At 49.9% G+C, this 26,903-nt stretch overlaps 1 protein-coding gene across 1 annotated transcript in view; it reads left to right on the top strand.

The window, feature by feature from the left end:
• The first annotated feature begins 536 nt into the window (after positions 1–536).
• The window catches only part of LOC112945680 (fer-1-like protein 4), a 34,969-nt gene continuing 8,602 nt past the window's right edge, over positions 537–26,903 (top strand). The window contains 36 exon segments of the mRNA XM_026037323.1: positions 537–615; positions 693–748; positions 2,371–2,459; positions 4,143–4,242; positions 6,682–6,773; positions 7,092–7,259; positions 7,535–7,595; positions 9,039–9,170; positions 9,322–9,384; positions 10,407–10,491; positions 10,727–10,886; positions 11,107–11,290; positions 11,621–11,807; positions 12,006–12,391; positions 12,967–13,075; positions 13,797–13,995; positions 14,360–14,480; positions 14,644–14,744; positions 15,106–15,193; positions 15,709–15,825; positions 17,128–17,280; positions 17,495–17,678; positions 18,225–18,349; positions 18,728–18,862; positions 20,087–20,260; positions 20,493–20,609; positions 20,997–21,158; positions 21,465–21,624; positions 22,630–22,709; positions 23,143–23,274; positions 23,940–23,988; positions 24,131–24,237; positions 24,620–24,751; positions 25,428–25,538; positions 25,972–26,099; positions 26,608–26,811. Coding sequence (XP_025893108.1) covers positions 537–615; positions 693–748; positions 2,371–2,459; positions 4,143–4,242; positions 6,682–6,773; positions 7,092–7,259; positions 7,535–7,595; positions 9,039–9,170; positions 9,322–9,384; positions 10,407–10,491; positions 10,727–10,886; positions 11,107–11,290; positions 11,621–11,807; positions 12,006–12,391; positions 12,967–13,075; positions 13,797–13,995; positions 14,360–14,480; positions 14,644–14,744; positions 15,106–15,193; positions 15,709–15,825; positions 17,128–17,280; positions 17,495–17,678; positions 18,225–18,349; positions 18,728–18,862; positions 20,087–20,260; positions 20,493–20,609; positions 20,997–21,158; positions 21,465–21,624; positions 22,630–22,709; positions 23,143–23,274; positions 23,940–23,988; positions 24,131–24,237; positions 24,620–24,751; positions 25,428–25,538; positions 25,972–26,099; positions 26,608–26,811 — 4,730 coding nt within the window.

The following is a 26,903-nucleotide window of genomic DNA, read 5'->3' on the forward strand; positions in this document are numbered from 1 at the left end:
TTTGGAGGGTTTTACTGTTAAAGCTGTGATTTAGGAACAGTTTCTTTGCACTCGCTGGTGCATTGAAGAGTTCAGGTGCTGGGTGCACCCACAGCAGGGCTGCCGCATGGGCTGCGGGCTCCTGTCTGCACACAGAGCTCTGCTCTGCCGATCCATGGCGAGCGGCCAGCCCAGGACGATGTCCTCTGGTCCCAGGCTTCGGGGGAAGCCAGTGCCCCACTGGGGCAGCATCAAGTTTGAGCTGAAAAGCGGCGGTGAAACGGCAGCCTCTTCCCCTGCGCATTTCCCCATCTCCTTCCCCTCAAGCGCAGAGCTCTCGCCAGCCGGGCCACCCTCCCTGCGCCTGCAGCCCGGTCTGTGGCCCTGCGGCCACTTTGGGGGGCGTGGAGGAGCAGCGGGGGCAGCAGCAGAACCTGCCGGGCGAGTCGGCTGAGTCACTGCGGGCGGAGCAGGGCCTGGGGCAGGGCCGTGGAGCGGGGCCTGGAGCAGGGCCCGGGGCAGGGCCGCGGGCAGCGCGCGGGGCAGGCGGCCGCTCCATGGCGCTGATCGTGGCCGTGCGGCGGCTCTCGCAGCTGCCGGGCCGCGGCGAGCGGCAGGTGCAGCTCAGCTTCCGAGGTGGGCGCGGGCTGCGCGCGGCCCTGGCGCCGTCGCTGCGCAGCCGCCCTCACGCCCCGCGCTCTCGCCCTGCACAGGCTTCACGCAGAGGACGAGGAGGCTGCGCTGTGGCGCCGAGGCCGTCTTCGGAGAGGTGAGCGCGGCTGCTCGTGGGGCTGGCGGGTGTCACACGGGCCCGAGGATGGAGCCCGTGTCTTGGAGCACCAGCCCCGTCCCAGCCTGGGCACCTAGAAATGTTTCTCCTGGCACCAGGGAAACCTAAAAGCACCTAAAAGTTTGAAAGCCCCCAGGGCTGCCAAGCTGCTGTGGTTGTTCCCAATCTTTAATCCCGTCCTGGTTTTCTGGAGTCCTGGGTCAGGGCTTCCCTTGATAGGCCCTGGCCAAGGGGGCTGCCCGCCGGGAAGGGCCCATGGGCACGTCTGGGTCAGCAACATCCGCAGGCTGCAGAAACCGCCGTCGTCTGTGTGTCCTGGTTCGGCAGCTTAGTCCAGGAGCCTCACGTATAGAAATGTGTGGTGAAGCTGTCAGCCTTTTTCCTTACACCTCTCCATGCCCTCATCTGGCTCCGTAGCCAGTTCTAGGACCTCAAGGGGCATCACAGCTCCCGGGTGACTGAGCTCTGGTTTCTCGAGCAGCTCTGCTCTGCTCTGCACTGCTGAGGGGGCTCTTGCTCCCCGTCCTCCCCCGCTCCCAGCCACAGCATCTGGCCTGGCCAGCACAAATGTCCTCTCTTGTGCAGCCGCTTTTCACTGTGTTCCCTGGTTCAGCAAGCCCCCAAATGTGGGGAGTGTGTCTGGGAACAAGACATCATCTGTAACCGTCTGCCAGTGGCTGGGATGACATTGGCTTTCTGCGGGTTCTGCATCCTGACCTGGTCCTGCTTGGGAACAGTGCCGGCGCTGGTGCTGGCGGTGGACAGGGCCAGGGCTGCCATCAGATCAGCCCAACAGCAGAACTTCATCTGCTGGGGCAGTGAGCTGGTCTGTCTGGGCCGTGTCACCCTCCTTCCACATCCCTGTGGCCGTTGCCCAGAAACCTAAAACTCATGATAGAGTCAGATGCCAATGAAATGGAAAGCCCTGGAGAGGCAACCCAGGCAGCATCCAGGGCCTAGAAAGTCCTTAGCTGGGAGCTTGGTCATGCTGGGTTAAAACAAGGGGCTGGGCAAAGTCCTGGCTGCGTGTCTTGGGGTTGGCAGTGCTTTGCAGATGTGGGAAGAAGAACGGGGGCAGAGGAAGGTGCTGCCCCCCTTACACCAGGTATTCAGACCTGGCCAAGCTGGAAGCCTTGGGGAGAGTGAGGCCAAGTGAATTTGGGCCTTGCAGAAAAGGAAGCGTTTGGGAGCTTGTGAAGCTCCCTCTGGTTAGCCTGATAGCCTCATCTTCCAGAAGAAAGGGCTGTAACAACCTCCCCCCCACTCCATTTTAGAACTTGCCTGTCCAAAGTTGGCTTTAGCCACAGCCTCCAGTTACCTGATAAAGGCCGGTGTTTCTAAAATGAAAGTGAGCAGAGATCTGCATCTTCTGGCAAGTTGAACTTGCAGGGTCCCACCTCTGTGTCCCCTGGCTGGGAGGGACCTGGGGCTGCTCCAGGGCAGCTCATAGTATCTGTCTCCCTGCCATTGGCTCAGTCCTGCTCTTTAATCCAGAGGGAAATTCATATCGTTCTGATAGTTCAGCTTTATCCATTAGCTGTGTTCTGTCTCCCAAAAGCTGCAAAAATGAAGCAAATTCACTGTGATCTGTTTTTTTCTAGCTCTTTCGCTGGCCTCACTATGGGAAGCTCATCATGGGCGAGATGCTATCCATCAAAGTTTACAACTGCAGCAAGGTTTTCAGTAATAGGTAGGTCCTTATGGTTGTATAGGGGGACCTGGCCACCTTGGGGCTGGTTATCCAGGTTCAGAATCATTGAAGGGTGAAAGAACAACACAAATTGTGGGGGAAAGAAATAATGGCTTTTAAAGGGGAGTGACAAAGGCTTGTTGGAACCTTTAGGGGAGGAAGACAAGCAGGATACAAGCTATAGAGTATAAGTACAACTATAGAGTAGTATGCAATTATAGATTGAAGATGGTTTGCCAACAAAAAACGGAAACTCCAGAAGGATCCAAATCTGGCTTTCTGGTGGCACAAAGATAATTCAGGACCACACCAGAAGCAAAGCAGCTGCGAGGGCAGGAACTGCACCCACGAAGACCTGCCCTTATCTGTAGATCCACACTACAACTGCGACCACCCTGCACCCAGACTCACCATCCCTGTAGGTGGGGAGTAGCCCCAGTTCCATGATAATAAGATTTAACATGTGAGAAATTTAAACATGAAGGACCTTTTAAAGAATCAGACAGCATATAAAGTGCTCATATATAAAAGCTTTATATAGAATATAAAATGCCACCACAGATGTGAACTCAGCAGCTATCCCAGCAGTTGTAAAAACCCTCCAGGAAAACCCAAGATTGCAGGTGACAGGTGGAGCAATGGTGGTGCAATAGGAAATGGAGTAAAGACTTGCTTCCAGGACATGCAAAATATGCACAAGGGAAGCAGAGAAGAGCATCAGCTCTAACAGGTGAAAGGTGAGAACTGAAGATCACCAGGAGCAACTTTCTAGAAGCAGCTAATAGTACAAACCTCTGCAAAGCCATCCAAAGCCTGCCAGTGTGTGTGTGGAGGAAGCAGAAAATGTGGCTGAACTTTGTGTCACTATTCACTGGACCTTTTCTTTATGGGAGACATTTCAGAAGAATGATCTCAGACCGAAATGTCAATAGAAACTACTTAAGAACAAATAGATAAAGCAAACAGTAACAAATCACTAGGACCCGATGGCTCTGGCCAAAGGACTCTGATGTGGAATGGCTGCTGAGCAGGTACTGGCAGCATCTACAGCATCTACCCAAAGACCTCCAGTGCTTGGGGCAGGTGACAAACACGACATTTTGAAAGCATTTGTTCAGTGCATGGGGACTCTCAAAAATAAAGAGCAGGTGGAAGGATGGAAAAGAATATGTTGCCAAGCCACTGTATCGATCTGCTGCCTGCCCTTCTCCTGGCCTTTGAATACAGTCCTTCCACTGAAGCAGCAGAGAGCTAGAAAAGCTGGAGAGGAGAGAGGGAGGGATGAGGAGAGAGGTGGTGCCTCTGCTCCATCGTAGCAGTTTGCCTGAGAATCGTTGCCACAGCCCTGCTGGCTTGGTGTGTCCAAGCATGGATTTACTCCAGCTCTGCGGAAGGAGAGAGCTCATTCGTGCCCAAAGCGATGGGCTCTGCGCAGGCCTTTCCTTGCATCACCAATGGGTTTGGCAGAAATGCTTTGAGCTGCTCTAAGGCAGCTGCCCTAGATTGGGATGGAGGCCGTCTTGGCATGACCTGCTTCTTGGGTACTTTGGATGTCAGACCTCCCACGGAAAGATCACGGCTGGCAGGATAAACCATCTCCAGCGTTTGGAGGGGATCCGAGCATCCTGATGCTCTGCCCTACTGCTGCATGCCGTATTGTTAGAGTCTGTGGTTTTGTTACAGGCTTCTTGGTACCCTCGTCCTCAGCCTTCAGCATCTGATGACATCTGGGAGGCTGATCCTCCGAGAGGCCCTCGTAGACAGGAACCACAGCGTCACCGGTGTAAGTTCTCTGCAGGCAGTTTGGGATGGGCGCCCCTCAGTCTCTCCTCTTGTTGGGTGTACGTACCTGGGGCGTCACCATTTGGAAAGGCTTGGCAGGAAGCCCTGGCTGAAGGGTTCCAGATGCCTTTGGGAATAAATGGAATTCAGAGCCATGCTTTGAACATGAGGTACTACCTGGGGTGGGATTTGTGTGGGCTTTGACACCGTCGGGCACAGCTGCAGGGATGGAGTGGCTCTAGGAGCATGCCAAAGTGCTTGACGTGGTCTGGGGAACCTTGGAGACTGGATTGGGGCCCAGCTGGAGAGAAGGAGGCCCGGTGAAACCTCCCTGGGGCTAGGTAATAGATGTAGGACTTGATATTTCATCTGCTTCCCACACTGTGTGAATGTCCATGGTTCCTGACGGAGGTAAGGAGCCAACAGTTTGAGGCTGAAAGTGACAGGAAGCTCCCACGGAGGTTTTGGGTTAAACCTCGGTGCTAACCTAAAGGTTTAATGACAGTTCCTGAGCTGCAGTCCAAGTCTGTGTGAGTGGGTCTGCCCCGTGGTCCCTGCTCCCCTCCTGCCTCCCTGCTGGTGCTCACTGGGCCCTTTGTGCTGATGCAAAACAAACCCACCAAATAAAACGAGCCATTTCCTGCCAAGTTGAGGCGCAGGCACCGCTCAGGAGCCAGACAAACCCAGCTTGGAGCCAGACAAGGCCGGGCTCAGTGCCAGGCCACGGGCAGGAGGAGGGAGGTGGCGGACCCCGGACACGCTGCCATGGGCTGCGCCCCTCGATTGCCCTTCCACGGGCAGCCCGTGGTGACGTGTGGGGCGCAGGGGAGGTGAGCCCGGAGGGGACAGCCACCAGCTGCGCGGACATGGCTTTCCTTTGCCACCAGCGCTCCCCATGGAGCGGCCTGGATCGGGGAGCATGTCCCCCCGCCCCGGCTGGGCTGCACAGGGGCTGCTGTGGACAGAAGGGTAGAGGCAGGACTGGGCTCTTGCCCAAGAGCAGTTAAGACCCACATCTCAGCTGGGAAGGAAGGGGCATTTTGTGGAGGGAAAGCAGCTGTTTCAATCTGCCCAGTTCAGGCAGTGGTTGATGCCCAGCACGGTCTGGGGATGTTGTAGACCCCGGACCCATCCTTGCTGTGCTTCCCGATTCCTAAGGCCAGTAGAGTTGGGAACCTGGCCAGTCGGTCCCCTTCAGCCCACCAGTGGGTGACCTTCTCCACGGCTGTGATTTAATCTCTGCTGGGAGATTGCCATGTGTTCGCATTGGCTTGGTCTTGGTCTGGTCACCTGCAGACTGAGCCCCTGCTAGGTCGGTGTGGCCTCTTCCTGGCAGGAGGAATGACTCCTGGGGAGATGTTCCCCAAAGGGCACGCCTTCCTATTTCTCTTTTCACCGTCTTTTCTTTCCCTGTATGTGGAAGCTTTTAGGAGACCCAGAAGCCCAAACTCTCACCCTCTAATAAGGGTGTATTTCTCCTCCCGGGCACAGATCTGGAAATGGAAGCAGAAGTTTTGCTTCTAACTCATTCCAAATGCACAAATAAATCCAAGTGCAATACTTTAGGAAATTCAGGTTGCTTGAAGTGGAAAGACCATAAGATCTCTGCAGCACTAAGTCCCCAAGGGAAGTGCAAAATTGTGTCGTGCTGGACATACAGCCCTAGCGTGCAGGAGCCTCTCTCTGTGCTTCTGTAACATCCCTAACACAGATCTCTGTCTCTCCCTCCCTCGCTGCACTGGGAAGGTGAGAGCTGCCCTCTGCACAGTGATGGGCTGGCAGGAAGATGCGTTTGTGAAAAGGTCTGTTTTATGGCAAGACCCTGGTGTATGACTCCAGAACAAAGTGATTGGCCTGGGTCTTGACCTCCACAAGGGAGATATCCTGAAATGTGCTAGGTCTGTAATGTCCCATCCTGGGTCTGGCAACAAAGCCAGTCAAGGACGTGTCCATGCCATGCTGCCTTGCTGATGCCTAGCACTCTCCACGTTCCTCCAGCCATTTGGAGAGAAAGATAAATCTAGTTCAGTGCCTTTCCAGCTGCCTTGTGCCTCCTGCAGAGAGAGCACTCCACACACATGTATGTTAAAGCTCTCCCTGCTTTCCTGGGCAGAAGTGTCCAGAGAGCGTTCAGAGTCCTCTCTGTGGTGTGTTTTACATTTTGAAAGGTGAGTTTAGCTTCTCTTCAGTGGAACACCTGAATTTGGCAGGCTGTAGGTTTGGAAATGGAGTTTGCTTAATACCAGCCTATTGATGGAGGCAGTCAAGGAGAGCTTGGTATGATTAGGCTCTTCTTGGAACAGCAGTCTCCTCCCTTTGCCTTCTGTCCACCAGCATACCACTTCTTTTTTCTTCCTTGTTTCCATTCCCCTTTCCTTCAACATTTATGCACGTGTTTTGCGATTATGAGTTCTCAGACGGTTGTATTTTCTGATTTTAGATCTATATTGAGCTGGATTTGCGCTACCAGCCCCCAGATGGCTCAGCTGGAACCTGGGTGGAGGATGATTTTGTCTATCAGATGAAAGACAGGTACTGGGATCTTGGGAAAAGAAAATTGGACAGCTGCTTTAGGAGGATGCTTATGTCACTCAACAGGATCAGGGCTGTGGCTGTTGTGCTGTTTCTTCAGTGAAAACCAAGCTGTGATATGCTTGGTTTTCAGTAAAGCATGTTGTTTCTTACAGTTCAGAATTAATTATCTGCAATCCTGGATTTGAGGAGACAGAGTAAGTAGCTGTACTTGAGTTCATCAGCTAACCCTCCCAGGCAGTAATGGGATGGAGGGGAGTAACAACCCACTCCTTGGGGCAGGCGATGTGGTGAGTGATGTGGCAGGGGGGTTTGCAGGACAGCCGAGGGGCAGAGAGCCAGTGAGCTGGACAGGAAGGCTGCTGCACTGGGTAGGAAGCTGGTGAAAGGCCTGGAGACCGACGATGAAGAGGAGGAAGAGGAAGAAGATTTCTATGATGTTTCTGAGATGGAAGTCTCGGGCATTGTCTTCAGCCCTGTGAAGAGGTAATAGTCCTGTGCTCTCCTCTCTTGCCTCTGCTTGGGCCTCGGGGTGGGAAGCACTAGATCCTGGGGTGATTTCCAGGCAGCTCCTAGTATTGCGTGAAATGTCAGAAAGGTTCAATCTGATGGTCAGGTAGACAGAAAGTGTGGGGGGTTTTCTTGTTCCTGGGTGAAGGAACCATACATTTCAGGTTTTGTGGTCATTGCCCTTGGTGGTGGTTCTCTCCAAACCCATTCAGATAAAGGGATCAGCTCACCCACATTGTTTTTCTGTGCAGCCGTTCCAGGCATTGCTCCAGATGGGACCTCTTTGCCACCCCAACCCCGCAGAGCTTCCAGGTACTGCAGTTCCGGGCACATGTCCTCACAGCTCTCTCTAGCCCCACAGTTGGTCACTGGGTGTCCTGCTGTTGGCCTGGGCTTCTCCAATTGCCACATACCCTGGCAAGACCTCTAGCATGAACATGCCTTTTGCTTGTGCAAGGTCTGAGATTTTTCCTGAACTGACTGCATCAGGCTCCAAAATCTGCCAGCCCAGGGCAGAATGTATATTGGGCCGTATACTTAGCTGTGGATGTCCAGGAGGAGGGAATCAGCGTGATGACCCCCGGCGCCACGGTAAAACACTGCTGCAGCACAACTTCAGAGAGTGCCAGGGCACAGCTTGCCAGGCTGCCAGGGCCTTGCCAGGGCTGCCCAGGATGTCTGTGGCCACAGCTGAGGGTCACAGGGCCAGGGGTAGGCGGGAGGCTTTCTTGGAGATCTTGGGAGGCTGGAATGGTGTCGTGGGTCTGGCCGGTGCCCTGCCGTCAGGTTTATTTGAAACTACTGTGAGGTTTGGATATGAAGTTCAGTCCCATCTTCTGCCTTACTTGGGGCCGGGTCTCCCAGCCTGCATATGCTGCTTCAAATCTTTCCCTGCTTTTGTGAAAACATGAACTCAAATTAGAGTCTCCTGCTTTTCAAGGTTGGGTCCTACCCACCAAACAGGAAACTTTCATGAGGGGTTAAGTTTCTTATGGTCCTTTTCTCGAAGATATTGTTCTTCATTTTAGGGACTATCTAATTGCTTATATTGAGAGCAAGCATGAGAACATTTCTTCCAGGTCTTAGTATCCAGTCACAGGAAACGAGACAGCTAGACTGCAGTCCTGGCAGCAGTGTTCATCTAGCTGAGATTTCTCCCTTCAAAAGAGAGATTTCTAGGAGATTTCTTTCTTCAAAGAGAAATATCAACAGAAGATACAGAGTGCATCTTCTCTGAGATGCTTTCTGGGCACTCCATCACATGGAAGCAGTGGGTTCGCCTCCCCTCGGGACTGGGAACTGAGGGGGGACAAATGCGCTAGTAGGGAAGGAGAGACTCTCTTCAAAGGTTTGGGGATTGAGCATTTCATCTCCTTGTTTGCCTTGTCAGTGTCAAGAACTCTGCTTGGCAGAAAAAAACAAAGTCTCTCAAAAAAAAAAAAAAAAAAAAAAAAAAAAGAAAAAGAAAAAAGAAAAAAAAAAAAATAAAAAACAAAAAAAAAAAAAAAAAAAAAAAGAAAAGAAAAAGGGTCTCAAATACCAGTTTTGTTTAGTCATGGCCGTCTGTAGTAGTTTCCAGCACTGTGTCCTCACCTATCCTGAGCATCCCACCCTGGTGGGGTGAGTGTCCTCTGCCTTTTTGGCCTGGCTGTAGGGAGGCAGCAGTGGAAGCTTCCCTTGTACTGGTATTGCTCACACAAGCTCAAGAGGCAGCTGGAAATGAGGAGCTGAGGATTTTCTTCTATGTTTTCCCAGGTTGGGATTAATATCATTGAAGCGCAGAAGCTAGTGGGAGTGAACATTAACCCCTTTGTGGTGGTCAAGGTTGGAGAAGAGAAAAGACAAACAGCGACACAGAAGTCAACAAACTGCCCCTTCTACAACGAGGTACATGTTGCAGTCAGGTGCTCAAGCCTTGCTGTGTCCATGTCCTGGATGGACAGGGACCATCTTTGCTGGGAATGCTCCAGAGGCAGCTGCTTTCCTGTGAGAGCCACCTCAGGAGAATGAGTTTAACTCTTTCTCTTTTCTCTTTCAGTATTTTTTGTTTGAATTCCATGAGCCAAGGGAAATTTTATTCCACAGGCTCATAGAGATTTCGGTAAGCATGACTTTCTGTTTGTCCTTCCTTGGGTAAGTGGTGCAGACCTCTGCTTCTGCCTGTAGATGTTGGGAGCATTGGGCAGAGCAAGGGTACCAACGATGAACAGTCTTCCTCATTGCTTGTCAGCTGGATGCAAAGCCTACAGCATCTCCAGCTGCTGCTGATGCGGGGTCAGTTTTAGAAGCCCTCAGGGAATTGTCTTTCCTTGGCAGAAAGCCTGCAGTTTCACCCCGCTGAATGGAACCATGCTGGTTTTCTGGGCTTCCAGCAATTGAACGGGGCCTCTGGGCATTTTTTTTTTTCCTATGTCTTGCTACCTGTTGGTTTTAGAGGCAATACCCTGCTGCCCCTTATCCAGGAGCCTCCCATTTGCATGGGGTTAAGGCAAATGATTGGTTTTGTAGGAGCAAGGGGGAGTTTGAAATGCCCTTGCAGGCATGCAGGGAAAAGCAACCTTCACCCCCCCAGTACAAAGTGCACAGACTTTTCTGAAGTTTCCACAAGACTTTTCTGAAATCCAGCGAGTACCTCTTCTGCCATGTGGCCTCTGGTGCTCTCTCTGTCAAAAGCTGCAGTTCTCTTTTGCTTGACAAACACTAAGTGTGGTCCAGTTATGGGAGAGAGGCTGGCTTTGTGCAGGGCATGGCTCTTGCAGACCTGGTAGGGCATGGGGGTAAGCAGCCCAGGTGGGAAAGTGGATCCTTGGTTTAGCTTTGGTTTAGCTGGGTCTGGGAGAGTAAGCATGGCAATAACTTGCCATGGCCTGGTGTTAGTATATGGTTATGGGTGGATGGGCTTTGTGGGAACAGCTGAGCTGGGTTGGGACTCAACCAAGGTTAGAGTTTGGTCATGTGCTAGTTCAAATGGGTCAATGTGCAAGAGGAGCTTGCAGCTGCTGTTGCAGCTGTGTGTTGGACCAGGCATTTCTTAGCAGTCCCATCCTCCTTAAGGTTGTGCCTGGACTTGCTGCTTGGCAATCCATAGCTCTTGGTGCTCAGGAGGATTTGTGCTGTCTGCAGGTCTTTCACTCAAAGAAGATACCATTCCTGGGAACATGCATAGGGACATTCAAAATGGATGTTGTAACAGTGTACAACCAGCCAGGTATGACCGTTGGCATCGAGTCCTGCTCCCAACCTGTGGTTCATCTGAAGCCAATATTTCCTCCAAACTTTGCTGGGTCTGGTGAAAACCTTCTCTTGAAAGACCTTGGTTTAATGAGGCCTGGCGTTTGCTTTTCCTCCTGGCTCTCTGGGGCTGCATGCTCAGGGACAAGGTTGAGTGTTAAATGGTAAACTGGATCTTAGTGCTGGAAATTCCTTGCCTTCCCTGTTGTCAGATCACAGGTTTTTTCAGAAGTGGGCGGTTATCAGTGACCCCACAGACACCCGGGCAGGTGTGAAAGGCTTTGTGAAGTGCAACATCTCCGTCACCGCACGTGGGGATGTTGTGGGTTCCCTTCCCACCTCCTCCAGCAGCCGGGATGAGGACATTGAAAGGTGAGTGCAGGGCATCCTCTATGGACATAGCAAAAACAGTCATCTTTCTCTTCACTTTATGTTCTTTGCCCTGTTTTTGCCCTCTCTGATGGGGGAAGAGCAGGAAAACAGACCTTCTAATGGGCAGGATCCAAATCTCCTGCCAGCTGGGGCGTTTCATTTCCCAGCTTCAGGTTTCCTGTACCCCACCAAACAGCCAGAACATCTTTTTGTCTTTTAGGAACCTGCTGTTGCCTAAGAGAGTCCCTGCAGAGCGACCCTGGGCCAGGGTCTGCATCAAGCTCTACCGTGCTGAAGGCCTGCCCAGCATGAGTGCAGGCATCATGGGCGGATTCTCCAAGATCATAGGGGAGAAAAAAGTCTTTATTGATCCATACGTGCAGGTCTCATTCTGTGGTCAGCAGGTGAGTCTGCTGTGAGTCTCCTGAGGTGTGTGGTGTTGGATAACTAATATCTGGATGAGAAGCTATTTATGGGCCCCTACCTCTGCAGGGAGCTGCACACAGTGCAGACCAGCCCTGTGTGCAGCCACCAGCAACACTACAGCTTCCCTTGATGAAGTGCGGAGAGCAATAGCTAGGAACATGAGCAGGGACCCTGTCAGAGGTCCAGAGCCCGCCCAGCGCTCTCCACAGGCAGGGCAGGGGCACATGCCATTCCCAGAGAGGCTCTGAGGGTCCTTTGCTCCTGCCGCTGGTTGGGGCTGTGCAGTTTTCACACATCCTCTTTCCCAGGGGGAAACATCAGTGGAGAGCAGCACCACTGAGCCTGAATGGAACGAACAGATCAGCTTCATCGAGATGTTCCCACCTCTTGCCAAGAACATAAAAGTCCAGGTTTTGGATGATGCCAACGTTGGTGATGTGGCCCTTGCTACGCATTACATTGACTTGCATCAGATCTCGGATCCAGGCAGGAACGGTGAGAGCAGGCAGGGCTGTTCCCCTAGGTCAGGGCAGTGTAGTTGGCCCTGTGCTCTGCACCCTTTGTTTAGACCATATTGGTCTCCTGGAGGTGGAAAACGGGAGCGTGTCTGGCCAGAGCATGCTCACATTTGTTTGTCCTGGGTTATCTTGGGGGAAAAGCTCTTCTTGCAGTAGCACTCTGTGCTGAAATTAGACCCTGGCCCTGTCACTGCAGGCTTTAACCCCACATTTGGCCCGGCCTGGGTGAACTTGTATGGCTCTCCCCAGAACTCGGCTCTACGGGACATCCACAAGGACCTCAACGAGGGTATGGGTGAAGGGATCTTCTACCGTGGGCGCCTCCTCATGGCCATCACGGTGGAGATCTTCAGCAGCCCCAGTGTGGCAGAGGGGAGGCTTGCCGACAAGACAAAGGGTGCCCTAAGCAAGCTGAAACTGAAGAAGAAAAGTAAAAAATCCAAGGAGAAAGCCAAAGAGCTGATCCAGCTTCAAGGAGAGGAGGAGGCTGGGGGCTCTCTGGAGGCTGAGCAGCCTGGGGAAGTCACTGTGGAGGTGGAGGAGCTCCATCCGCTCCCTGAGGTGAGTCCCCTGCAATGACATGGCCAGACCCATGCCTACCTGTAGCATATGCAGTCCTCACGTTGCAGATGCATTGTGATCACTCACCAGCGTGCCAGAGCAAACCTTGCCTGCCCATTGCTGGCCATCCACTGCTCTGTGAGCTTCTGCAAGGCCCAGCCTGCATTTGCAGCCCCAAAACTTCATCCCCAAGCAAACCTGAAGCATCTCCATGTAGGCAACCTTCCTGCTGCAAGAAAGGTTGCTTGTGTGGGTGCAATCCCCAGGACACAGCCTTTGAGCATGCACTTTTCCTCCCCTGGAGCCAGTGAGCTGTTAGCTAGCTCTGGGTCTCCACCGGGCTCAGGAATGGCAGGTGAGCGAAAGCTGAACGTGTTGTTTCTGTAACCATCCCATAGTATCAGCCTCCCAAATCTCTGAGGAAGCCCCGCTGCTGCCCCTGCCCACACTTGGCACAGCAGTGGTGGCCCTATCTGTGTCCACCAGCCATGCCCTGGTGCTCTCTCAAGCTCTGCTGAGATGATGTCCTGCCATGGTGCTGAGGCTGTTGTTCTGATCCCTGTCTCCTTGCTCAGAACGCATTGGGAAGGAAGGAGGAATTCCTCCTCTTTGCTGCCTTTTTTGAAGCCACAATGATGGACTCCTCTCTCGGCTCCAAGCCTGTCAGCTTTGAGGTATCCATAGGTGCGTAATCCCTAGCACCCCATGTTCAGGAAAACACAGTGAATCTCCCTGAGCCAGCCTAGGTCAGCACTGCATAAACTGGCAGCCCTTGCATAACGTGTGTTTTAAAAACAGCAGTTCAGGAAGGAGGTGGGATGGGGCCTGGGAGTGAGTATGGTGTTTTAATGAACTTTGAAGTCTGGCTATTTCTTCTGGGATTGAAGATTTGCAGTATTTGTATAAAATGCCTGTCTGGGGTGTGTGGTCAAGGCCCTCCTGAGGCATGGTGGTGAGAAGCAGTTGGCTTTGGGACAAGAGAAGAAATCAAAGGAGAGGAAGATGAGATATGGGAGGTGGGCATGTGGTGCTGAGGAGCTGTGACAGTGGCAGGAGAGCAGGTTCCAGACCCCACCTGCTGAGCTGGAGGGAAGATGCTTGAAGCACAGCAACCTCCCTGAGAGCCTGTTGCTGCCCCAGCAGAAGGAAGGTTGATGGGCACTCAGTGGAGCTGGTGGAACTCTCAAACCTGTAGAAGAACCTCTTTGCGATTCCGTCTCTCAGACTTTTGGGTTGTTCATGTGATACTTTATGTGTTAGAGGGGGCAAGGCTGCAGTTTCTGTTCCCATATGCGTCACTTGGCAAGATGATTGCACTCTGATTTTGCAAGCTGTAGCAAGTGCACTGCTTGTTGTTTAACACTGATTCTGTTCACCTGTTTATTGCTTAATGCTTGTCTTCAAGGAAACTATGGCAAAGCAGAAGAGGTTGTGACTAAAGTACCTAGAAAAGGGGGGAAAGGAGAAAGGAGAGAAGAAAAACAATCACTGCTGGACCAGAGTTCAGACAGTGAACTGGATGTTGAAGTCCTGGTCCCCACTTCAGCAGCACGAAACAAATCAGTGACAATAAGTCAGAGACCAGAACCTATGGAGTATGATAGGTGAGACTTCATCTTCTCTCTGGCATGGCCTGCTACTGAAGGCTTCCCAGGCTTGTTGCTCCACATATTATTAGCGGGCTGCTCAGTAATCCAAGTGCTGTGTAGGTGTTTCTCCTCTCTACCACCCTGCAGCTTGGTAAGGCCTAGCTGACTGCCATTGCCCATTAGCCCTATGGGCCATATGGTCTGCAGGTGGCCAAGGACAGGGTCTTGGGTCTGCACTGATGGTAGAAGTCCTGTTTCTGATAAACAGTCTGCATCCCAGGAGCTCAGTACCAGGGAGGAGAAAGGATGGGCGTGCTTTGGTGCCTGTTGTCCCACCTCACAAACAGCACCTGTAACTTCCCGTGCCTGCTACCCTTAGGTCCTACAGTTGCCTGCCCATGGCACATGAGAAACCCTGCGCGTATGTGTGGAGCTACTGGGAGGATCACACCTGGAGACTCTGCAATTCCAACTGGATTGTCAAACTGGCAGAGCGCCTGGTAGTGTTTGCGGGGCATGGGGTAGCTCTCTGGGACGCAGTGCTTCCCATTGTGCTGGCTTCTCTTGCAGCATGAGTGAAATGCTGGCTTGAGACATCCTTGTCTTTTACATACTTCACTCTAACCCTGCAGCCAGCCTCTGAAACCTGTGCTTTCTCTGCAGGAGCAGGGGCTAGATGATGTGGAGAATCTCATGAGAAGGCCAAAGGCTAAAGGAGAAGAAAGATTACGAGAGGTGCTGGAGGAATTTGTAGCTGGGTGCAGGTTAGCATGTTCCTGTTTTCCTAGCATTTCTTATCCTGAGTTTAGGAGGTTGTATCATGTCCTGCCTGGACTGTGCACAGCCTGTCCTCTTGTCCTCTTGAAGAGGATGAGTAGGAGGAAACCAATCTGATTCTCTGCAAGCTCAGACAGGAGATCACGGTCCTGAGAAGCACAGTGGGAACAGAACGCAGTCTCATGATGTTCCTGAACTGGGTGTTCTCCCAAGTATTAGGACTTTTTCTTCACTCTCTTAAATCACTTAGACAAGAGCTGAGACTGCTCTTCCACTTTTCATAACTGTCTGGTCACAGAGCTGTGCCGTTTGCAGGGTGCAGAGCCTGAGCTGCTTTTCTTATTACAGGCATTATTCCCTCAATGCAGAGAAAAAAAACATGGCACATCCAAACAACCTTGACAGATGTCGGGCAAAACACGTCATGCACAACATTGTAAGTTGTGAAACGTGGTGGTGATGGGGAGGTAGTATGATCCTTGCTCTGGGAAATGGGGTGGAGGATGACTTAGGACTGATGGTAAGAGGGAAACTTGGAGCTAAGACCCACAGTGTCAGTCATAGGCTTTTACTGTAGTATCTCCCACCCCTGTTCAGAGTAATATAGCTTCCCCCAGAATATCCAGGCACTATCTTCTGAAAAAATTTTTCTTTATATGCCTCTCTGCTCCAAATGAGCATTTATGGACTTCTATTACTGACTGATATCAGCAGAGATAATAACTCAGTGGAGTCTTTGGTTCTTGGCACTCTTAACTAAAAGCTTCATTCTGGATTCATAAAGATTAATTTTCAGCAGCTAGCAAGTGAGTCATGATGGAGGTAAGGGCCTGATTGAGCAGGATGGATGTGGTCAGTGTATGGATACCTCCCAGGGCAGCCCCATGAGGCATGTGAGTGTGACAGGCGTGGGTTAAGGCCAGGCAAATGATGTCCTTGCTCTCTGTTCAGATCCTATATGCGAAACAGGGGCTCCGTGTAAGGAGGCGACTAACTCGAACCAACATCAAGGAGAAGGTTAAGGAGATGAGGAGAATCCTGGCAAAGCTACGTTTCTTGGCTAAAGAGGTACAGCCGTTCCCAGGGTGTCCTGCTCCCACAGAGGGGCTGCAGGTGGTCTGCCTGGGAAAAGAGCCTTGCCTGCGCTCTAGACTCCCAGCAGGAACCAATGCTGGACACGTTCTGCAAACCCAAAGTTGCATTAAAATAACAGGGATTCTCTGTGATAAAAGTTTCTCTGGTTATATTTTAAATAACTATGAAAAACAAATGCTTTAGTTTATTGTAAAACAGTGAAGTTAAATCAACAACCACTAAGTGAAGTTAAATCATTATGAGCAAGAGTTCAGTTGTAGTCACCCAGGTTGTGCTTTGCATGGCTGCAAGGTGAGTAGTATCACACCTTTAGGTATGCGAGTGTAGGCTTCAGCACAAACCAGACTTTGCCTCTGCCACTGTCAAGAGGAGCTGTCCCCTGGCTCCAGACTGCACGGGTCTGGCTGCAGCTGATCCCAGAGCTGGAGAAGAACCACCTCCCACTGTTAATGACATTGCAGTGTCATTAAAATACTTGCATCTTTTGTAATTATTTGCAAGTTTGTGCCTAGATCACATCACACTTCTATGGTGTGTACTTGCTTAGAGGACTCTAGCTTGTCCTGTTGCCTCTCTGTCCTACTGAAAACAGCTTACTCTTGTGCTGAAAGAGCTATGTTTGTAGGAAATTGTCTACACAGTTTGTGCTGGAAGCCTTAACAGCTCCCCACAGAAGTACAAAACACTAATGACAGGGGAACTGAGAGTGGGAAGAGAACTTTATCCAGTGTGTATGTGTGTGTATATAGATATATATACACATTAAAAAAAAAAAAAACCTATTGGTATTGCTTCCATCTGTGTGTCTGCTTCATTGCAAGTCCCCCTTTGAATCCAAACGCTGCAGCTTTATGTTAGGCACTCACACTGTGGGAATGACCACGATTGCCTTTCCTTAATTTGGATAAGCAGTTGGGCCCCTGTCAAAGGTGTGGGTGAAAATATTACTACTCCAGTATTAACAGGGCTGTCACTCTACTTGGTGGGATGGGAGTGGGTGCACCCTGCCTTGGTTTTATAATGAAAAACAAAGTGTTTCACAAATATTTCCAGACCCATGGTCGGGAGCTATTGCAGAGCCATACTGCAGAGCTGAGATATGCAGAAGCCCATGTCCAGCGTTAGGCACCATCATTTGCAACTGGATATCCCAAGTGCTGCATAATGAGCTGTTCTCTGTGAAGTGGGGGAGGCTTGTGCTGTCAATGTCAGTGGAGAGATGACTGGCTATGTGATCTTCCTCGGCTGTGAAGCTTTCCCTTTCCTCCCTTCTAGCCCCAGGGTACCCTCCCCGATGTTCTCGTCTGGATGCTCAGCAATAACAAGCGCATAGCGTATGCAAGAATTCCTGCACAGAACGTCCTCTACTCTGTTGTCGAGGAGGAGAAAGGCAAGGACTGTGCAAAGATCCAAACTGTCTTTTTGAAGGTAGAGTTTGTAACAAAATAGTGTGTTCCTGCCTGCTTCATGCTGCTTCTCTCTGCCCACTTCCAGCCTTCCTTCCTGGCATTTGCAGGGAAATGCAGCTCTTGTGCTACCGTTGCCCTGTGCTCTGCGTATGGTTGCTGGCTGGTGGCAATGGTCGCAGTCTGAACAGGGCCTTGCCAGGCTGGGAAGTCTGCTTAGCCTCCTGTGCTCACAGGTGCCTGGCTCACACGCTGGCGAGATCTTTGCCAAACTGGAGATCTACATGTGGCTTGGGGTGACCAAATATGCGAAGAACTGCACAGTGGAGTTGCCCGAGGAGTTCAAGCATCTCTCAGCGAGTGGACAGGAGATGGCCCAGCTCTCGGCATACGTTCCTCCCAGCCAGCTCAGCAGGGATGGTGAGTGCAGACTCCACCGATGCCGTTTGCTTGAATGCAAGCAGGAGAGCAGAGTGACCTGTTAATCATCTCCATGTCATCTCCAAGGCATGGCCAGGACAGGCAGGTCCATTTTACTCTGGTGAGGATGTTTTGCCAGGCTCACAGCTGGAGCAGCAGACGGGAGGGGAGCTTTGTAGGTGCTGAAGGTGCTACCCAACTGAGTGTGCTGCACAGCTCACCAGGGCCATGAGGTCTGACACAAACTCCATGGCATTTGCTGAGATTTGTTGGTGCTCCCCAAAAGCAGATGCTCACAGCAGGTCACCACACAGTTCACATGTCGTGTCTTTCCTGAGGAAATCTGGGGAGCCTGCTAAGCTTGTCTTCCTTGACTGAAGCTTTTGAGACATGCTGGTGTGAGAACTGCACCGATTATCTCTAAAAGTGGTGTCCACCTCTTGCAAGTTGTGCCTGCTCTCACCTGACTGAGTCATGCTTTTATTTATTCATTTTCTGGCTGATGGCAGGTGAGGCAATGGGGATCTCTCCTTTTTCTCTTACCAGACTTCAGCTACTTCCAACTTCGAGCCCATCTGTATCAGGCTAGAGGGATCCTCCCTGCAGATGACAACGGCCTTTCAGATCCATTTGCAAGAGTGATATTTTCAACTTATTGCCAAACGACCAGGGTGAGACCCCTTAACAGCCCTTGGAGACAAATTACCATGTCCTCACTTCCATGTTGAAAGCCAGTGCTGTGGCAGTCTTCTGGGAAGGCTCATATCTCCAGATGTAGAGGCATCTGTGTGTTCTGAGCAGTGTAACTACACTCAAGAAGTATTTGACAAAACATATATATCATTGAACATGGTCTCAAAGGTTGATTGGCCTGTGTTAGTCAGCCCTGACTGTTCTTACTGTTCTCTTGCCATCTCCCCTTCTGCAAGACACTGGCTGTGTGCGGCTGATGGGGAAGAAATCTGCTCAAGTTTTCCTCGCTGTCTTTCCAAAGCAAACTGGATTTGGTTCTACTGGCTGTGGAACCTCAGGCCTATCTCTACTTGCAGATTTTGGAGGAAACACTGAGCCCAATGTGGAATGAGCTACTTTTGTTTGACCAACTCATTATTGATGGGAAAAGAGAGGAGCTGAAAACAGAGACTCCTATTGTTATAGTCAATCTCTTCAACCACCACAAATTTGTAAGTATGACCATGCCTCCATCCTGCTGCTGTTTCTAGGACAGGGAAGGCAGAGGAGCTCTGTAGGATTCAGTGAGCAGGAACTCAGAGCCACACAGAGCCCTGTGACTTAGCCAGAATCCTGCTGATTGGTTAGTCTTGAAGACTATGGTTGAGGCTGAGAATTTTTGCAGACTTTTGCTATGGGCTTGAGGTGAAAGTGTCAGGGTGCAAAATGAGTCAGGGGCTGGTGAGAGCTGAGTGGGTCTCAGATTTCCCCCCTGGAGAAGCGCTGCGCCCTTCTGGCAGTGGTGGGTTCTCTCTTGGGCACGACCCACTTCCTTGGCAGGATTATGTCAAAAAGGTCTCATAGCCACAGGGAGATGGAGTAGTTCTTGGAGCTGCTCTTACACCTCCACTGCTCCCAGGTGTCATCTCCTGTCTCTCCTCAGTTTGCCCCATTCCATTCCATAGGTACTTTGAAGTCACACTCATCTCCTGGACTTTATTTTCATCAGGAGAAAGGCATAACTCACACTGAACTCTCCTGTGTAGTTCAGCAGCTCTATTGAGTCCAGTGTGGGCTCACTCTGCAAGCCAGATGGTGACATACGGGAGCGAATTCAGTGAAGGCCACTGAGACAAACGGGTGCTTGAGCACTGGATGTGCAGGAGAGGTTGAGGGAGCTGAGTCTGTACAGCCTGGGTGAGAGGAGAGGAAAGGGACAGCTTTTTGCTGTCTGCAACTGCCTGATGGGAAAGTGTAGAGAAGAGGAAATCAGACTTTTCTTGGATATATACAGGGACAGGATGACAGGCAATGGGCACAAACTGGAACAAGGGGAAAAACAGCTTGGTATAAAGAAATAATTTTTCATCTTGAGGGTGATCAGACTCCAAGCCAGAGGCCCAGAGAGGTTGTGGGATCTCCATCCTTGAGGACATTCAGACCTCAACTAAAAGTCATCCGAGCAACCTGGTCTAGCTTTGAAGTTCTCTGGTGTGTGATTTCAGCCCATTCGCCCCGTTCTCCACAGAGATGACTGTGAATTAAGAGTTGTTCCTGCAGTCACTTCCCATCTGCTCCTGGCTCTGGATGGAGCAGAGACAGTCAAAACAGAGGACTGTAAGGGTGAAAGAAAGGTCTTCTGTTGCCCCAGGTAGCTGGAATTAGCAGTGATTTTTTTTTTCTGATGTGGCGATATAATGCAGGGCTACTTTGACCTTCTCTCTCCTTTCTGGCAGGGCTCCTCTGAGTTCCTTGGCCAGGCATTTGCCATCCCTCAGGTGAAGCTGCTTGACGAACCATACAGCAAACCTGCCCTGCAGTTCTTCGATTTCTACAAAGGAACCAAAGCAGCAGGGGAGCTCATCGCCACTTTTGAGTTGATTGAATTGGATTACAGTGGCTATTTGGAGGTAACAGACTTCTAGGAAGCTATATACTGTTGGTAGCTTCCCTGGAAGAGCTATTCAGGGTGAGATGCTGGTTACATGAGGCCAAGTGGAAGAATCTCTGTTGAAAGCCCTATCTGGCTTTCACTTGAAAGGAGAATGCATAGGCAGAGCCTTGGGCACTAGGGGAAGGAGGACACGGCAGGGAGTAGAAACAGCTTTCATGGTTTTGTGTGTCCTGGCTCTATCTGTTCAGCCAGCAGTGCCTGAAGACGTGGAGCCCAAGGAACCTGGCTTCCTGGGAGACCCCCGAACTGGACGGTTCATCATCCCTGAGGGCATCCGCCCGGTGTTGAAGGAGTTTCGCATAGAGGTGTGCCACTTTCTGCCAGACTGGCTCTCAGCTGAGCTGAGCTGTCCCCCCTGCACAGACAGCAGTGCTTGGGGACAGAGCCGGGGGCTTGGGACTCAAATGTGCCTCTGAGGTCAGAGCAGGTGCTAGATACGGAGGGTGCTTGACATGAGGTTGAAACCTTTCTAGTGCCAGAACTCTTGTAGTTATCCCACAGCATGAGCTTGGATTCTGGGTGGACAGGTTGTCATGAGGTGCAGCTTTCTGTCTCTCTGGGAATCCATGTCAAGTGGGGCAGATGGGTTGGCAGCAGGCTGGAGGAACCTGGCATCATGACATTGCTGGACAGGGGTGCAGACCACATAGCCTGCCCCATCTGGAGTGGCTGAACAGCTCTGTGTGCTTCAGATCCTGTTCTGGGGCCTACGGGACCTGAAGCGAGTGAACTTGTTCGAGGTAGATCAACCTCAGGTGATCATCGAATGTGCTGGGAAAAAAGTGGAGTCAGAAGTTATCATTGCCTACAAAGAGAACTCCAACTTCACTGAGCTGGTCAAGTACATGGACGTGGTGAGTGAGAATGGCATTGGCTGACCCTGTGCACAGTTTGCCCGTGCAGGGCAAGGGTACTGAAGGGAGCTGCCTCCAGGTTTGTGCTCTCCCAGTGGCTTCCTTCTCTTAGGGCCAGATGGGTCAGCTGTGGATCAAAACATTTGTGAAACTGTCCATTCAGAGCTGCCTTAGCTCTGGTCCTTCACCAGTGAAGTGCTGGTTTTAGGGAAGAGCCATGAGGTTCTGTCAGACCTCTCAGTTGCAACATGGCCACAGTGAGTATTGACCTTGTTCCTACAAATCCTCCATGTGGTTCTTCTGCAGGAGCTCCCAGAGCAGGTCTACCTTCACCCTCCCCTCAGCATCTTTGTAGTGGAAAAGCGTGCTTTTGGGCGCACTGTGCTGGTGGGGACCCACATTGTGTCCAACGTGATGAAATTCTCTCCCAGAGAACTCGAGGAGGCGCTGGAAGATGAACCCAAAGGTAAGCTGCTTAGTGAAAAAACTCTCATGTTTAGGACAAGTATTAAAGGCCTAGTCTGAGAGATGCAAAATACCCAGCAAAAGCATGTGACAGGAGCAGGGTTAGAGGTGGATTGTGCTCCTCACTGTGAATAGGTCTACAGCATTTTTTTTGGGGGTGTCTGAAGCCAAACAATAAAGTTAAGGGTAAGTTGGTGTCTCCCTTTGGGGCTTGGGGTGGTGTGACTTTTTTCTCTAACTTTACCTTATTATTTGCCTCCCCATCACATGGACACTACTCCAACCTATGGACATGACGTTTCTTCATGATTCTTTCCTAAGTACTATTTGTCTCGTATATGCAGAAACCAGAGAAAAGGGCACAGCTCATGGAGATGTCTCAGACCAGCAAGTCATTTAGCTGGGGGTTAGGTATTAGACATAAAGGTCACACAGGGGTAAAATATTGTCTAGGGATGTTCAGACCGAGAAAGACTGTTGTAATCATCTATGTCAACCTTCTGTGTAACCAGGTTAGAGAGCAGTTCCCAGTGATACCTCCATGAAGCTTTAGAGAGTGTGAGCTGGTCCACTAGAGTTGAAGGTTTCCAGTTCTCTCACACACTTGGTCAAAGACTTTTTGTTGAATAATGGAGTCTATAAACAGGTCACGGGTAGCAACAGCTAGAGCTCCTGGTCTGAGAGCGTGTAAATAAGCATGGCATGAAGAGGAAGAAGCAAAGGACTGATCTGTGGTGATTTCTGAATGCAGAAGTTATAGCTCATAAATCAAAGTTCTTGGAAGCTAACAACAGGAATATGGATGGCAATGGTTGCATCTCAGCACTGTACTTGGATTTCCAATAATCTTTTGTCAGACTCTGTTAACAAAAACTGTAAAAGCAACTGCACTGTAGTGAGGGGTAGGAGGGAAGGTTTTCCTGTGGATTAATAACAGGTCTAGGAATAAGAAGCAGTGAGCAGAAATAAATGCATGGGAATGTGAAGCTCTCACTCTCTATTTCAGCTCAGAAAGTCTTGTCCCGGCCACTGCCCTCTCAAGCTGGTGACCCACGTCCCAGCACTCTCCCTCTGAGTCTTGTGAAGGTGAGTGGTGTGTTGAGCCTGCCAAATTTTGAAGTTTGGAAACCTAAACTGAAGTTTAACAAACAAAGAATAAAGTTCAGAAGTTCAAAGCTAAGTTTTGAGAACTGTTTTTTTGCTCTGGGCCCAAATACTTCTCTTTCCCCGCCTATCTCATGGAAGAGCTTCACATCCACTTTTGCTGCTTCTTACCATTGATGTGTTTCTGGACTGTAGCACAGGGAGAAGAACGGTGTTGCTTTCTGCAGTGAATGCTGCTGCTTTGAGAGCAAAGTCCAAACCTAAGGCTACAAGTAATTTTATATCTCCTGTGCTCTGAGCAAAAGCTGAGTCTCTGGTGGGAGTTCTCAAGCAATAGTGCAGCCACTAGTGTATGGGGTGTGTGTGTCCTGCGTATTCAGTTCCTCACTCTGAGCCCTTTGCTTTTTCTTTTAAGGCTCCTTTGAAGAAAATTCCTATCAATAAGCTTATAAAGAAAAACAGTGGATATGAAGAGGAAAAACCAGAGTTGGAAGAACTGGACTGGTGGTCCAAGTACTATGAGTCCTTAAAGGAGCTCAGTAACCAGGTAATGTCTTGTGATAGTTGTCAGCGTAATGGAAAAGCGGCCACACTGGTTTGAGGAAGATGTTTTCAAAACCACTAATTGCCATGGGAGTCCTTGTGGGTCTGCAGTAAGACATGGGCTTTTATGTATCAGACATACTTAAGGTAGTCAGCTATCAATCATGCACCAAATGGTCTGATTTCAGCGAGCAATGGCTGCTGAAACATCCTTAAGGATAGGGGTTTGAATGGTTTTAAAAATGGGGCTGGGGTCTTGAATTGCTTAGGCACTCCTGAAAATATGACTGTTGATTTTAGCTGCATTGCAGGGCTCTGTACTGGTTACTCTCTGAGCATCTTCCGAGGGTGGGCCATGGGGGTGTGATGTAGCCTGCACTGCAGGTCTGCAACAAATCTCAAACCCTTGCTTACCCTCTGCCAGACTAAATCTCAACTAAAAATCCAGCAAGATTTTTAGCGCTGAGGAGAGAAAAAAAAAAGATGTGTAATCGAAGTGTGTCATTAAGGCACTCATTGGATGCTCTCCAGAATAATGCTAATGTTCATAGATCTTCGGATATATCTTAATAAATCTGCCAGAAGGAAAGCTTTAGAGGAGTTGTTTGCTTGGAAGGAGAAGTATTTGCTCTCTGAAATATGGTGTAACTCTTTGTGTGTGTGTTTCAGATGCACAGTGATGAGGAAGATGCTGAGAATGATGACCTTAATGATGCAGGTGAGTTCTCTGGCACTACCTAGCTCTTCTGTGCTCCCGGGAGCTAAGAATAACAAAAGCTTTACATAGTCCTAGGTGGTGCTGCACTTAAGGAAATGGTATCTGAGCAGGATATTTCTCAATCTCCTTTTGCCATTTTCAGATGGAGGAAATTTAAATGCAGCCTCTATTGACATAGAAGCAGAAGAGGAGGCAGTAATTGAAGCTGAACTAACTCGACCCAAGAGGAAACACATTGCCACACTTCAGGTGGGTTTGAGGTGGCAGATCAACTCCAACCTTTTACCCTTGTCCTCCTCACCTTCCTGCACTGAGTGTTGTACTGAGATGGAGACCCTGACCCAGTAGTATGCCCTGAACTCCATCCTTGCCAGACTCTGACACAGCTAGTGGGACCTCGGAGCCAAGGCTTATAACAGAGGGACTTGTGATTAAAGAGCTGGGATGTTCGTACACATCTGGAAGTGGACATGAGAATGAGAGGAATGAGAGAAACATGTAATGTTATGACTGAATAATACTGGGGCAAGACAGGACCAGTGACATGGTTGAAGCAGCCAGCAGATGGTCTGTGTGAGTCTCCTTTTAAAATGCCAGGAAAAGGCCTCAGATGACTTTCTGTTTATTTCAGATCTACAACTCCGAGCTGGAAAGTGAATTTGATAATTTTGAAGACTGGCTCTGTATCTTTCTCCTCCATCGTGGCAGAACAAATGAGGATGAAGATGGGAATGAGGATGAACATTTTGTGGGGAAGTACAAGGTATTATACCATTTGAATGGTGTTTGTACCACACATGAAAGAAAATCTTTAGGGCAGCCTGTATCTCAGCATTCAGACACCAGCAAAACCTTGAGAAAGGGCAGGTGTGACAAGGTGATGTGAATGTGCAGTGAGGTATAGTTAGGGTACTGTCAGGTACTGCTAAGTTATGTGCTGAGATCCCTTGTTAGTGGATAAATGCACCTGATTTAGATTTTTCTACTCTCAAAAAGCATCAAGGGACTCTTGTCTTAGTGGGGCTCCTGAGTACATTCAGTACTCAGCTAACTGTTAGTAAGCTTCACTTGCTTTAAAATTAGTAAAACTTTTCTACAAAAAGCATAATTTAGGGTCTTTTTGAAGAACCTAAAATAGAGCTACAGAATGTGAGTTAAGAAGTTGCTTAAAAAAAAATCCATTCCTTGGGCAATCCAGACAGGTGCTTAGAGATACTAAGTTCTCCTGGTGTTGACAGTGGTCTGAGGGCTTGCAGGATAACCTACTAGTAGCGAATACTTAGCCCATGTGGACCTTGGTGTCTTTGGATAGAGATGTCATGATGAGCACAGGGTACCTGTGGTTCACATGGCACAATGGCTCTGATTTCTCAGTATGAGAGGTTTTCTAAGATGTTTTCTTCTGTATCTTGTTGTTACCCATGGTATCTTTTCTGCAGGGCTCCTTCCATGTCTACCCTACTGAGGAAGCTGGCACAGAGCACAGAATCTCCCAGGGCATTCCAAGGAACAGACCCATCAAAGTTCTCGTAAGAGTTTATATTGTTAAGGTAAGTCTCTTGTGGTGGTGGCAGTAATACCTGGAAGTCTGTCTTTACCTAAGACTCTCCTGCCATTTTTCACTTGGGTAAAGTGACCAGTGGCCCCAGTGGCCCTGAGCTACGGCAAGAGCTGACATTCATGTCTTGTCCATGGAAAGAAATGGAGAGTTCCTCAGGTGTTGTAGCTTCAGGGCTTGCTGAAAATTCAGGCTAAGTACTTCTCAGCTTCTCTCATCTGCCTTGAGATAGTGAACTGGGAAGCGAGTAGACAGGATAACAGTTAGAAACATTGGTGGCCTTTTAACTGCAACAAATGTCAGATTCCTTGCTGGGACAACTGTTGGCCAGCTCCAACCACTGGCCTTGGAGGTCTCAGGCCTATGCAGGGTGGCCTGTGCACTTTGCTCTCTGCAGATATTGCAGAACCTCTTGTGTATTCCAGGCTACAAACCTGTCTCCAGCAGACCCCAATGGCAAGGCAGACCCTTATGTGGTGGTGACGGTGGGGCAAGAGCACAAGGACACGAAGGAGAGATACATCCCAAAACAGCTCAATCCTGTATTTGGCGAGTATGCAGGAGATTTTCTTTTAGTGTGTTGAATGGGAATGCAAATCTAGGGCTCACACTGTGGCCGCTCATGTGGGATCTTCAATACTTGTTTTTGTCTGGAGAATCCTGTTCTGTTACACACAGATCATAAGCTTGTCTCCAGTGTCTGGCTGTGAGAGGAGCCATAAGTGTTTGGGCTGAGGGAAGCAATTTCAAGGGCTTGATTTACCAAAGCAGGAAGACAAGTAGCAATAGAGCTTTGGAGAACTCTTTCTCCATGCAGGATCTCTATGCAAGAGTATATGCTTTTGAATTTTTTTTAAAAAAAACAACCAACCAAACAAAAACTCTTATTTTGAACAGACAACCTCAGAAATTCATACCCTGAACTTATGGAAAGGAAATCTCTATCAGAGTCCCTTGGGCTGGGATACAATTCTTAAATGTGTAAAATGATCAAAACAGAGCATATGGTTCATTTCCTTCTTCTTTGCTAGTCACATTTTTCCCCATCTACTTCTATCCAGAGTTGTGGAGCTGACGGTCTCCTTTCCCATGGAATCAGAACTCACTGTAGCGGTATTTGACCATGACCTATTTGGATCGGATGATTTGATTGGGGAGACCAAGATTGATTTGGAGAACCGATTCTACAGCAAGCACAGGGCCAACTGCGGCGTGGCTTCACAGTATGACACGTAAGTACTGGAGTGACATGTTAGACCCATGAGGCTGTTCCTCTTGCTTGTTGTTTAGGTTGCTTTCAGACTGGCAGGACGGAACTCTGCTAATGTTACATTGCAAATGTTAACACTGCCTTACA

The sequence above is a fragment of the Nothoprocta perdicaria genome, unplaced genomic scaffold, assembly GCF_003342845.1.
Source record: "Nothoprocta perdicaria isolate Ctin4 unplaced genomic scaffold, notPer1 scaffold_196, whole genome shotgun sequence".
In the NCBI taxonomy this organism is placed as follows: domain Eukaryota; kingdom Metazoa; phylum Chordata; class Aves; order Tinamiformes; family Tinamidae; genus Nothoprocta; species Nothoprocta perdicaria.